Source organism: Amphibalanus amphitrite, unplaced genomic scaffold (genome assembly GCF_019059575.1).
Source record: "Amphibalanus amphitrite isolate SeventyFive unplaced genomic scaffold, NRLGWU_Aamphi_draft 000219F_arrow, whole genome shotgun sequence".
Taxonomy (NCBI): Eukaryota; Metazoa; Arthropoda; class Thecostraca; order Balanomorpha; family Balanidae; genus Amphibalanus; species Amphibalanus amphitrite.
Window position 1 is genome coordinate 359,893 of NW_024881714.1, and position 12,856 is coordinate 372,748.

Consider the following 12,856-nt stretch of genomic DNA (forward strand, 5'->3'; position numbering starts at 1 on the left):
GGCGCATTTGATGAATTCGCATACCGTTAAGCGCACAAACTAAAAATATCAAAGAAGTGACTTTTTCGGCGTTGCCCCGGACTGCGGGGAAAGCCGAAAATGGGAGAAATGATCTACGGGAATGCCGAAATTGATGTTTTGCTATTTTATCTCAAATTTTATCCAGAATTCGTCAAAGCTGACACGCGTTTTAAGAGCTTGAGGACGCTTGGTGCACACTGGAAGTTATAATTGTGTGATATAATAAGAAAAGGCCAGGTAAATCATTCCTTATGGTAACAGGCCGTTGTGTCGGTTAAAAGTGTTTGTGTGACTAAAAATACGCGTTGCTATTCTACAGCGGTAAAGTTCACGTAGCGTGCTTTAACGCGCGTAATTGCACGTTTTCGGCATTACCCCAGCCAGCCATACTTTCATTTGCAGGCCCATAACTTTTCAACGTGCTGTATAAATTTCAAATAGGCAGCACACTTATGCAAAGACGTGCTGAAGATTACTTGACCGAATTGGCCAGACAAACGGTAGCATAATGAGTAGGAAATGCAGCTTCGAAGACGCATGTAGTACAAAGGAAACGTACCTTGAAAACGCTCTTGGCGCCCTCACAGCCGAAGTATTCCGAATGACGACTGGTAACAAACATGCGATAATTGGTAGTCTCAGAGCATCACTGACAGATGGCATCCATGTCGTACGGTTTTCGAAATATCTCGAATTTCGGCTTTGCCCCAACTCCGGCATTGCCCCAACTTCCCCTACCTATGTACAAAATGTTAGTCACATGATTTTTATATCGATGACCTAGGGCTAGGTCATTTTTGCGACCTCTCCACTATAGGTAAGTCAATAAGAGAAAATTGAAAGGCACCTTTTTTGGGCAAACCTCCTGTCCGGTAGCTCAGTTGGTAAAGCAATGGACTCCCGGTGAGCCCGGGTTTGAGCCGCTCCGGCGCTCGATATTTGGGACTCCTGACGGGGATGGTCTGAGGTTGGTGGGAGCAGCCGCAGCCATTCAAAGTCAGGAGTGGGACAGGCCGTGTCCGGCTTCGAAGGGCAGGTAAAACATTGGCATCGTTAAACGTTAAACTAAATTCTCCTGTCACCCGGAATTACGCGATCGGACGGTAGGGGTCGGGCTCTACGCAACAAGCTCTGCTTAGCGTAGGTCCAGCTCCCGTCAATCCGCCCTTTCAAACATTCGTGCTAAATTTATAAGAAACGTCACTCTTAAAAATACCGAGTTACAACCTAAACAGTACACAGTGAACCGGAAAATAGCACCCGTGACCCCTCCTTATGTCCCTGAGATCATCTCAGGTCACGAAAGATATGCAATAGTTTGCAGCAATTCGTTAATAACTTCTGCTGGAGGCATTCCAGAGAAATAGAAACACCTTAGATGTGTTCAGCTTTACGATACGGATCGACTGATATGCAACACGACCTTTCCCGGTCAGGTCATGACTTGACCAAATGTCAAAGTTGTAAGTTCACTTTTTAAGATCAAATTATAACTCATTCGACGCGTCTTCGCGAGAGTAACACGATGCCGGTAAAAGTAAGATCGCTCATCGCACAAGGTTTGATTCAAAAGTTATCGCAGAAAATCCGTTCCCGTAAAAATAGCATATATTATGACAGTTTCCCCTGGAGGCTAAACCGTTGATCTTAGGTCCAATCTGAGCGAATTATCCAGAAAGAGCAGTAACAGTGCTATCAAATTAGCTTTTCTGGGGCGCTCTAGCTCTATTCGTTTCCGAGTTATGCGCCAGTTCTTCAAAAATTGTCGAAACTGGACCTAAATATTATCGGGATTTGGCCTTTGATGGGCTCTGGTGATCTGACATCTGACCTGACCTTAAAAGTGACTGGGGTAATTTGGTCATTACGTTTGACACTCTTTCAAACGCCGCTTACCGCGTGTTGCTACGTGGCCCAGGAGCCGAGTTAGAAGGGATATGGGCGTTCAAACATCCCCCAGGGGCGTGAAAATCCAGGAGCCCCAGCGCGGCTGGGCACGGGTTAACATAAGACATTTTACACCATCTTACGGTAAGATGGTGTAACTGGCGTTGTGAAGTAACTTGGTCACTGGCGCGGTGGTGGGTCGGGGTCGCCGATGGTCGGCTAAACTTTTGCCCTCCCCAAACGGATCGGCTGGATCCGCCCCTGCCTCCGGGAGACCCCGAAAACGGTACCCTATTCCAATAGACCTTCTGGATGGTGCCCCCTTAAGACTTAGGAGACCTCTGGGTTGAAGCTCCCGTCGGTGACCTCCGTGATGAATTAAAAAATATCCGTGATGGTGCCCCCCGGGAGGCCCAAGGGGAGGGGGCCTGGCCCCCCACGGACCCCCTCTGAATCCGCCATTGGTCGCGGGGTCGGGCCAGCCCGAAAATTTGGTCCCGTTTATGGACATCTCGTGGAGGTCTAGTCAAATCACTGAACTCTATAATGAGTCAAATAGTCCCCGATCTCAGGCGTCTTGCACCAAACACCCTGTTAGGGTTAGACGGCAAAGCCGCAAATAATAGGCAATCCTAATAAGTATATAATATACATGTATATATATGTAGTTAGCATTTAACTACCGTACGGCATTAAATTCTTTTGCAACAGCTAATAACGCATGTGATGTAGACTGTAAACCTCCAAGGGCTCGCCACTCGGTATAATTTATGAGTAAATTGTCAGTTGTCACGGTATCGGAGCTTTGGGAGTCAGTGTCCGGGACAAGAACATCTAAATAAATCGCTATTTGTTAATTGTTTTTGTTGGGTTAGGCTTTTTCGGTCTACCGAGGCCATTTCAGAGCCGGAAAGATGATGGGAATTAGGGGGGGGGGGAGATATTTGTCTCGGCGGCCACCCTGCACTGAAAACAATTTCACCCGAAGCTGGCGAATTAAGCGTTGCTCTGCGGGTGGTATATGTGTATTAACTCGCCATGTCCAGATTCTAGCTAGAGGGTAAGCAGACTTGCCTGCCTTATTACTCGTAAATATGCACTGTACCCACATTTTGCAGTTAGGTAGCTACCCAGCACCGGATATTGTCCCCGCGGGTGTCGAGTCATTGGCATAGCCCTCACTGAAAGAGTTGGAACTACTCGAGGTATCGTAAACGCGTATCCGTGGATGGCGAACCTTTACATAACCTGCCCTGAAGGAGTTGGATCTACTATTACAACTAGATGGCGTTGTCTCATACAGTTTTGAATTACAACAATTTTTTAACTTTTTTTTGAACCAATGATATGTTGGCACATTGTTTGGCGGTTTGGGGCGAAAGTACAATTCTTAGGGTGCATCTTTAAAACCTCTGCAATATTCATCACGGGACGATTGGCAACGCTTTTTCTTCCGAAACTACCAAGTGAGACCATTTTGATTCTTATATAGGTCACGAAAGCAGCGGCGACACATCACCGTTCCATGCTTCTATCCTCAGGATACTGAAGTCCTTCTCCTCCACACCGCCACCCCCCTCCGGGCTGGACAGGCAACTTTATCTCATGCGGGCTGCTCCCTTGGAGCGGCACCGCTGCTCCCGAGGGAGCGCACCCCGTAGCCGGGTGCAGTAAGTGCCTTGGGGCTGGGTGGCCTGTCTTCGGACGGGCTCAGCCCCGGCGACTCACTAGGGTGCCTGCCCAGACCAATGTCTCCCCCTAATTCCTATCATCCTTCCGGCTCTGCAATGGTCTTGTCGACCGAAAGGGCCTAACCCAACAAAACAAACAAACAAACGGCGACACATCCTTCTGATTTCGGGCGGTCTGGATGACTGCCGGTGACTGAGTCATGTCGAAATTTCTATGGGAATTCGATTTGACCTATCCCACCGATGTGAAACTTTCTCACCGATGTTTTCTAGGTGTGAGATTGCTATAATATAGATATTTTCCCGCAAATATGGTCAAGCGTGGGAGTTTTTTTTGGCCCTCGTGACTTGGTCGGCGACGGGTAGGCGTGGAGGGTAACCCCATCTTCTAGGGGTTTGTGGGGCGCTGCTGCCAGGTAGGCGTCGATGAATACCTTTCGATGGAGGGGTCGCGAGCCACTGGTGCGCGAATAGTCGTGGAGGGTAACTACTCTCCAGAGTGAATTGCGAAAGTGTTATGTCCTAAATTGACTCCTGGCAGGGTGGTTAAAAATGGTTGCGGATAGGGGTACCCGCGAGGCACCGGTTTACTCGCCAGTTTTGGGTGAAATTGTTTTCAGTGTGGTGCTCCGCCGGGGCTGAGCCCATCACGTGGACAGGCCAGTGCCACCCAGTTCTGCACTAACGGTCACTGCACCCGGCTACGGACCCGACCCTAGGGTGGATATTCCCGCATGGGATAAAGGTGGCCGTCCCTAGCCCGGATCAGCGGGTTGATGTTTGGAGAAGGATCGGATCAGAGTATACCTATCCTGAGGAAAGAAACGACGGAACGAAGGAATCACTATTTACCTAGGCCGATATTTTGTTGCAACGGGTGCAACATAAATACTTCGGTTGGGCTCTTACATGGTTAGATAAACTCGCAACTGAAACTGAATTCCCGCGTATGCCGTATGTCACTGAGGCCTTTTGAAGAGTCCCTCTGATATTTTTGTCAAAGAGGAATGCTGCATTCCTTTATATTTGCCGTAGTCCGTAAGAAATACGTCCGTAATAAAATAGTCAGTAAATACGGAGCCCCGATAGACCTTAATGATGTACCTTAATTTACCGTAATTTAAAGAAGCTAATGGATAAGTTGCTCAAAGGACAGAACTGATGACGCCTTGTCCATCCGTCGTTTGCCCATATTGGTCCGTCGACCATCCTCCTCCAGCCCCCCCCCCCCCCCCCCCCATAGATGCTTGTACTACCGCCGCCTGCGGCGCAGTCCTTGACGTCGGCTCCTCGCGTCGCGCTCAACACCGAACACGTCGAGACAAATTGATTAATCCCGGCTTGAAAGAGGCCGACGCTACGATGATTAGGTACGGGGGCCTTTGTTGGTCGCTTCCTGTGTTAGCCGTTCGGTCGTCGCTCCAGGTGACCGTATATAGGTAACGTCCGTGTCTATGGACTTGCTTGACACGAGAGCCATATGACTCTCACATCGCAGGTAGATTGTCTAAAAGAAACTCCCTCGAAAAGGCTCATCCTTTTATCCATTGCAAGCGCTTTGATTTGCTGGTACGATTCAAAAATCCCTCGCTTATACTGTTCCCGGCGGTTGCCATGGTTGCACCTGTTTTGGCGGGAGTCGGCCAGCGAGTGGCGCGCGGCGCGGGACGCGCGCACCAGGGTATATAGAACAACGCGCGCACGGTTATATGGCCTTGGCGCGCACAGCGCGTTGCGCGCGGGGCGTGTGAGGTGTGCGACGTGCGTGGTTGAAGTTTGTGAGTTTTGTTTTTCATAGTTTTCTATGGTACAACGTTTCTTTGAGCATGATTGTAATCAATAAAAATGGTAAAATTGACCTTATGAAGACTTCGCTCGCTCCGTAACCACCCATTTTTGATTCCACCGAAGAAGAACCAAGTTCGAAAATATATTCTGGACCTTTTTTCAATTAATTTATCTGGTATTATGAGCATAAGGTCAATTTTACCATTTTTATAGTTTTGTTTTTCCGCATATTTGTATTGATGCAAGGCCCTACGTAGAGTAGACTGTAGATGCCATGAGGTTATGGTGCAAGGCGAGGTGCGAGGTCGTGTGAGTACCAAGGCTGTAAGTAGGTAGGTAGAAGGTACCCACAATGGGAGTTTTTTTCTTTTTTCTTCTCAGTATATGTCGTTTTTGTGTTGTTGCAGTGCATGGTGAATTGAACGTCATGATTGATTGATGGATAGTCGATAGATGCGTACTCGGTAGGTACCGTATACCGGCTATACAGTGGAACTGTGGAATGCCGGTGGACGGTTGCGGTGGAACAGACATTTAAATTTTAAAAGTTACAAATGAGCATAGTGGCATGGGTAATGGGTATGCCTCACGGTTTACGTCCCCTTCGCGTGATTGACTGGTGGTGGTGACCGTCAGTCCGGACAATGTCATCCTCATAATGCATCCCCACGTTCACAGACGAATCCAGCCATGCATCTCAATCTGAACTGCTGCACAAGAGTCAGCCTAGCCGGAGGCCTCAGCACGGTCACGTTCGAGCGCACCCCGGTCGCGTCGTGGCGGCAGCGGCGTACCGGGCGTCAGCGTCAGCGCCATCTGGTGCTGGCCGAGCGGTCAGCTCCGCCGCTGCCGCCGCCGCCGCCGCCGCTAGCGACCAGTCTGGTGCAGCCCGCCAGCCCGAGAGAGCGGTGGAACGTCGGTGCGCTGTGTTTCAGCCGTGCAGAGACGTGACGAATACGTGAGAGACGCGATACGTGGACGTGGATCGAGTATTGACCGATTTAGTGTGTGTCGAGGAGTGGCTGGGTCACGGTGCAGCTGCGTCGAAGGCGATGATCGGCACAGCTCGGCCGGAAATTGTCACGTGACCAGCTGCTACCAAGCACCACCATGATGAAGTGGAAACACCAGAAGAGCGACTTCAGTGGAGAGTAAGTACCGATCTACCTTGTGCCCATTCCACCATTGATGTGAGGACTTTGTCCCTATTAGCCGCCCGTTCACTGGTTTACAGCGTAGGCAGGAGGATGGAGACGGGTCCCGCTGACCTGATCAGGCCGCTGCCCTGATACCGTGGCTAGTCCACCCGCAGCCATTCGATGGCTCGTTTTCTGCGCGGTAGTGCCAGGTCAGCGTAACTCCATGCTCCAGCTATCGTCTGCTCTCCTGCCTACTCAGAGCGCAGCTCACGGTGGCACAGGTGTGTTGCGTGTCGCCCTTCGGCTGAGCCGCGGCCGCCCGCAGCCCTCGAAGGCTGTGTCGGTGGTGGCGGCCTCTCAAGGCTGACCGGTCGGTGGGCCGCCGGTCTACACCGCTCCATCGCTCCACCACCGCTACTGCTGCCGCAAAAAGGAGCTGTCAGCCGCGGCACTGCTGGCAGCTCGATCCAGTTGGTGGGGACGGACGAGCGGATGTATCCAAGTTATCGACGTTTAGGTAAATGCTTAGTCGGCAGTAGGGTTTGCTTAGAGTCGTGAGTCGTGCTCTGAACTGTCTGAAGTAATGCGAGTCGTACTCCCAGTCGAGACAGTCGTGCTGTGAGAAGCGTTATGAGTCGCGCCGAGTCGGAGTCACACGTTCCGAGTCGTTCCGTCTCTGGCTGTCGGAAGTGGAACCGAGCACACCGTCTGGCTGAGCTGCCCGCCATTCCACCCGGCCGGGACTCTAATGCGCCGTGATAATGACCGCATGTGACACATTCCCATAGTCATTTCCGCTGCCACTGTTCAGAGCGGCCTCTATTGTGGCCGGCGCTGAGCGCACAATTTTCGCCGGGACTGAAGGAAACTGGGCTGTTCGGCCCCCGTGCGACATGAAACGGCTTTTACCGCCGGGGTTATCCATACCATTAGGCCACATGTGCCTTTCATGCACTGGTTCGAGCTTGTTCAGGGGTCCGGGATACTTCGGAGAACGTGAGCCGGTATCTAAGCGTTCACCGACGCTCAGACATGCCGTCTGTCCACCTCTGACGTCGGGGAATGGCTGATCACAGCAGATGCCAACCTACCGGACCATGCATTTTGAATGTGTCTAGCATGCTAAATAAATGAACGGAGTCGGACTGAGCGCTTCTCCGGTGGCTGCCCTCACCGAATTCCACTGACCACCGCAGAGTATTCGATAGAAACTCGCCCTCTTTCTTCTCACTCCCTCTTCCCTCTATCTCCCTTGAGCTACGCAGCCCGCTCCAGCGATGACCGAAGCAGCGTCAAACAATATCCTGTTGTCCCGTTGTCCGCTGCGGGGATCGAGCGCCATCGCGTCGGTCCCTCCCCCGTCTTGTGACGGTGCGTAGTCGACAAATCATTTATGAGCCTAAGCGTTACACGTGTAGTGCAGCAACGTCACATCAAGGGCGACTTCCAAAACATTTGCTCCAGATCGGCCGGCTGTATGGGCGGAGCGAGTGGAGCGAGTGCCATGCTGGTGTCACCGGTTGTCGCTACGAACCACTCAGCAGTGAACCAACGGCTGTGGGACAGACGGACTGAGCGGGCCAAGTCCAGCTGCCGTGTCGCCGTGCCGGCCGGTCCGCCGGTGCCGATGACCGGTTGGGCCGGTAGGTGCCGCCTGCCCGCCGCTCTCTGGGTCGGTCGGACCGTGCAGACTACGGCGCAGTTGGTTTACGGTCGCTCGTCACGACACGGATGGCTGAACAATGCAGAATCGGATCACGCGAGTGACCAGAGTGCATTGAAAGGTGGGCTCAGCCACCTGGGTATCCCCGGCTGCGACACGGCTAATGACTTTAATGTGACACTGCCGCTGGTCGCGCGCAGGTGTTTTGTTTCAGTATGTGGGAGGGGAAGGGGAGGGTGACGTTTACGCACGTGCTGGAGTCATGTAGCAGGCCCGGTGGCGTGAGAGATCAGGTGACGGCGTCAGCGGTAGCGAGAGGTGTCAGGTGACATTGACCGGGTGTCAGGTGACAGTGACTGGTGACGGAGGTCGGAGGTGAGGTAGGCGGGGTCATTGATTGCCGTGTGGTGTGGGGCTAGCTCCGCCCCGTTCTCAATGTGACTGCTGTTGGTATAGGAAAGGTAGTTCAGCTGCGCTCAGTTTAGCTGCACCTGTTCAATGGCACTCAGCTCTACAGGCCCTCGGCACTGTTCAGATTATCCTAATTTAGTTTCGGGCATAACAGCCGGGTCAGTTCACCTCCACGCGGTTCAGCTCTGCTCAGCTCAACCTGCAGGTCCAGCCTGCGAGGAGACCAGTGAACTGTCCTCTGCGGGTGCAGCGCAGTTCGGTTCATCAGTCATCCCACTGCGAACAGGGCGGAACGGTGGCACGATCCGCTGAGTCAGGCAGCGGGCGGTGAAGACCGGGCCGTGGTGACCGGGCGGTGGTGACCCGTTCGACGAAGCCGGGCGGTGGAGCCACCACTAGTTGGGCGGTGCCCACTGCCCTGCTGTTGACCCACCTGACGAGGAAGGGCGGTGGAGGGCGGTGGTAAGCGGGGCGATAAGGGCTGGAGAGGGGCGAGAACCACGAGGCAGCCCGACCGGTCCAGGATCCAGGGCCACTCCACTCGACCCCGTGTCACGGTAGAGTGGCCGACCCCCGTCCTCCGTCCTCCCCTCCGCTCGTGACCGCCCACCGCGTCAGCGCTCCCCCGCCGCCGCCAGCCTACTGGGCGGGGCCGACAGGGCAGGGGAGGGAACCAGGGGCGTGAGGAGGGCGTCGGCCCGACCTTGGTGGCCGCTCGAGCCTAGAAAACCTGCTCACCGCGCCCTGAAAGCTTGTAGCTCTGCACCTGGGTAAGGGCTTCAGCCTGACTGTTCTTTCACCGCACTCTAACCGTGCGATTCTGTACTTGTCTGGCCTTGGTCCATGGTCCATCGCTTTCAATCCTTCCTCGGGTCGAGTGTTGACTGTCTTCAGACTGTTCTTAATTTGATTTCTGGCTGTGTACAAACCGTGCTCGGGCGGGACTACATCTATGTTCTGCCTCGGCCTGACCGGCAATTGCGTTCTAATCGTGCTCCGACCGTGCTCTAACCGTGCTCTAACCGTGCTCTAACCGTGCTCGGCGGTGCCCTGGCTATTTCCGACGTGGTGCGGTCGTGCTCGGCGGCTAAGCTCGTCAGCACGTCTGGTCCCCGGGTTCAAAGCAGCGACGCGTTCCGCCCTCATATTACTCACAGTTAGTTCCGGTGCCGTTTATCTGCTCCTGACATCGGAACTGGCCGGCTGATCCCGAGAAATGTCACTGCTATTCTCACCTCCGCTGAGACCGGCTTGGTGAGAACGACGAGAAGTGTGAGAATGACAGTTATCTCCTTCCCGTGTCTGTAACTCTGAGGGAGCGGGCCTCACTGTTCATTTTGGCACGGTGTCAGCTGCGAGTTGCCTAACGGCTAACGCTGCTCGGAATCCCTCCACAGCTGTTCGATGATGCTATTCCATCAATCACTGGTTTGTTTTCCATTACATACCAACATGTCCGCTCCGGCTCGTCGGTGCACTGGTCACCAGACTGGACCTGAAACGTTACCGTCACAGTTGGGTGACGGTTCGGTGGCCGCTCTCCACTGAGCTGAACTCTGGTGGCCAGTCGTTCAGTCGGTTGGCCTTCAGATCAGATGGTTGGCATGGTCGGTAATCGGTTGCACCACGAATGCTCAGACAACTGTCATTAGAAGATCGGTCAGCTGTCAGTAGTCGGTCACCGTCTGCTGGTAGACCATCCGGTGGTCAAAAGTCGTGAGTTTCGTGATTCGTGAGTCCGTTACTCGTGACTCGTGACTCGTGACAGTTGCGGATGGAGAGTCACAGCACGCGATGTCCAGAGCGGAGTCTTCAGTAACAGTGCAGAGAATAGAAACAATGCGGCAGATGTGGTCCCGTTTGGGATTTTTACATATTACCGAAAACTGTTATATGCAGTCTACCAAAAGTGAAGAGTTATTCACACATCAGCACATTAGCTATTGTTCAATATCGCATGTCAGCGTGACATTTTTGTTTTTCTTCCAAACGATGGCATTGTGTCCCGACATTTTATTGTTACTTGTTTCTAGACAGGTGTGCTGACATGCGTACCCGGATCTAGAACATTTGCCCCTCAGGTCATCGCCCGATGATGGTCAAAATAGTTACAAGGTCGATCATCCTGCATTGCTGAGCACATTTTCAGCCGTCAGAAATTATAGTCCACTTGCCGCAATGGCATATGTTTCCTCATGTGAGTCACGCACTCTATGATGTTTGGAATGTCTGAATTGCGGAACTGCGCACAGCGGTTCTGCGTGCGTGAAGCACCTACATCAGGAAGTGGGATCTATACGGGTGTGATAGCGGGCTGCTAATTTACATTCCATACCATTAGCACTCATAATAACAGGACAGCAACCTGCAATTTTTATCACTCGCGTCGGACGTGCGTAACCCCGATGGGTCGCAGTTATGCACCATAAATCTCAGTGCCGATGTGTAGGTAGTTGTTACCGACAGATGATACTCTCCGTAGGTGCGCATCTAATTGGTGATCCCAGTCCGGTTCACTAAAAATGCTTGGCTTATCCGCTTTCCGCCATCTCCGCCTAGGTCTTAGGACGGCCGGAACCGGTGCTAAGTTCTGACGATTGACGAGCCCCGTCCATCCCTGCTCTCTCTTCCTGCGTTCCTCTCAGTCTCAGACGCTGAAAGCAGTGGACCCAAAGTGGACCCAGCGCCATGCCGTGGTCGCCGGAGCGCGGCACACGGTATTGTCAGACTCCAGTCGGGTGGAAAAGTAGCGCCGGCCGGGCGCCTTTATTTGGCGCGAACGGCGACGGCGCGCGGTTTCTGGCGGCACGCTGGGCGCCCAAATCAGGGCGGGGGCGGCACTGTAAGCGGCTTACAGCGCGCTGGAACGCGGGAACGGTGGCTGGCGAGTCCCCGGCCATCAGAAGGGAGTGGACATCTGATCAAGGACCGTCGAGTTGGGTACTCGACTATGATATTATAAGTTGCGAAAAATGCGTTGCACAATGCACATATTTACGATCATATTGAACGTTTATTGATGGATTTGCTTGCTAAAATTTAGCAAGCTTTGCCTAATATTCTATTTCTACGACGTGTTAATAAATTATGTAATGAACCTCTAGCGGTAAATGGAGCCATACATTCTAAGACATGTTCGGATTGAGAAAGCTTTCTTGACCATCAATAAATGACGAGATATCGCCCAAGAAGGTGCGCTACATCAGTCCCTAGTAAAGTCCCTGTAAACTGCACATTCAATTCACATGGTTGGCCATCAGTCATAGCTGAATCATCATTTACCGCCCATTTTTCATTCAGCAGTTTGTGGGAATCGGTCTCCAGTGTCTTGCGGCGTACCGATTGCGATGTCTATCGCTTTCGTCTTGAATTGGCTATTTGTTTACCTCTCGATGTTGTTACTTGTTTGTGCTGCTGGTGACAACCATAATTCCTCGTTTATAGTTTCCTCTATCGTTGGTCGCTTGACCTTCCCCGTGAATGACAAATCAAGGCTCGCTGCGTATCCCATATCCATGGCAGTTGACACATAGACAGTCCACCGCTGACCGTCAGAGGTTCAGCCTGCTGCAATCGAGCTGAGACCTATTATTTACAGTCTGCCAGTGGTCGTCTGACAGGTTATCTTTCTTGACGACCTTGTGGCGACAGTGAACCAGCCCACCACGGCTAACCACTGCGACGACAGCCGAAAACAGCTTCATTGCAACATAGACTCAATGCGACCATGCACCGGCACTGCAGATCGTCAGTTCGTCGGCTGCAGCGAGACCGTGTAAGATATTGGCATTGTGGTTGTGTCGTTGACTGCTGTTTAGAAACTTCTTCAACAACTTTGCGTTAACCAATTAAAGCAGGATTACTGGCAACATCAGAAACGAATGTAATTGTTGGGCGCATATGCCTTCATCACGGCCGCGTGCTATGTTATCGTAGGGATTGCAATTACATCTTCATGGGCTGATCCGGAGGAAAAAGAAAACGACTTGGGGAACAGAGTGATCTACATAGTCCTGTGTATCCCTCAGGCAGGTTTCCCAGTGTCACCGACGAGTCATGACCCGCAAGCCACACCTTCGTCTCATCCCTTTATAAAGAGAGAGCCCTATTTCAGCCTTCGCATGCACATTTTTTGTGAGCAGAAAGTTCCTATACCGTATGCACGATAATTGTTGGCCTATATGTGTTCGCTAATTTGTTTGTTCGTTAATTTGTTGCAAGTAAAAAGCTTTATTTGGGCTGTTTTATTATTCGTG

At 52.2% G+C, this 12,856-nt stretch overlaps 1 protein-coding gene across 1 annotated transcript in view; it reads left to right on the forward strand.

Annotated features, from left to right (window-relative positions):
* The first annotated feature begins 6,065 nt into the window (after positions 1–6,065).
* Positions 6,066–12,856, forward strand: part of LOC122385431 (serine/arginine repetitive matrix protein 2-like) — a 70,494-nt gene continuing 63,703 nt past the window's right edge. The window contains exon 1 of the mRNA XM_043373701.1: positions 6,066–6,538. Coding sequence (XP_043229636.1) covers positions 6,498–6,538 — 41 coding nt within the window. The 5' untranslated portion in view covers positions 6,066–6,497. The remainder of the gene's footprint in view (positions 6,539–12,856) is intronic.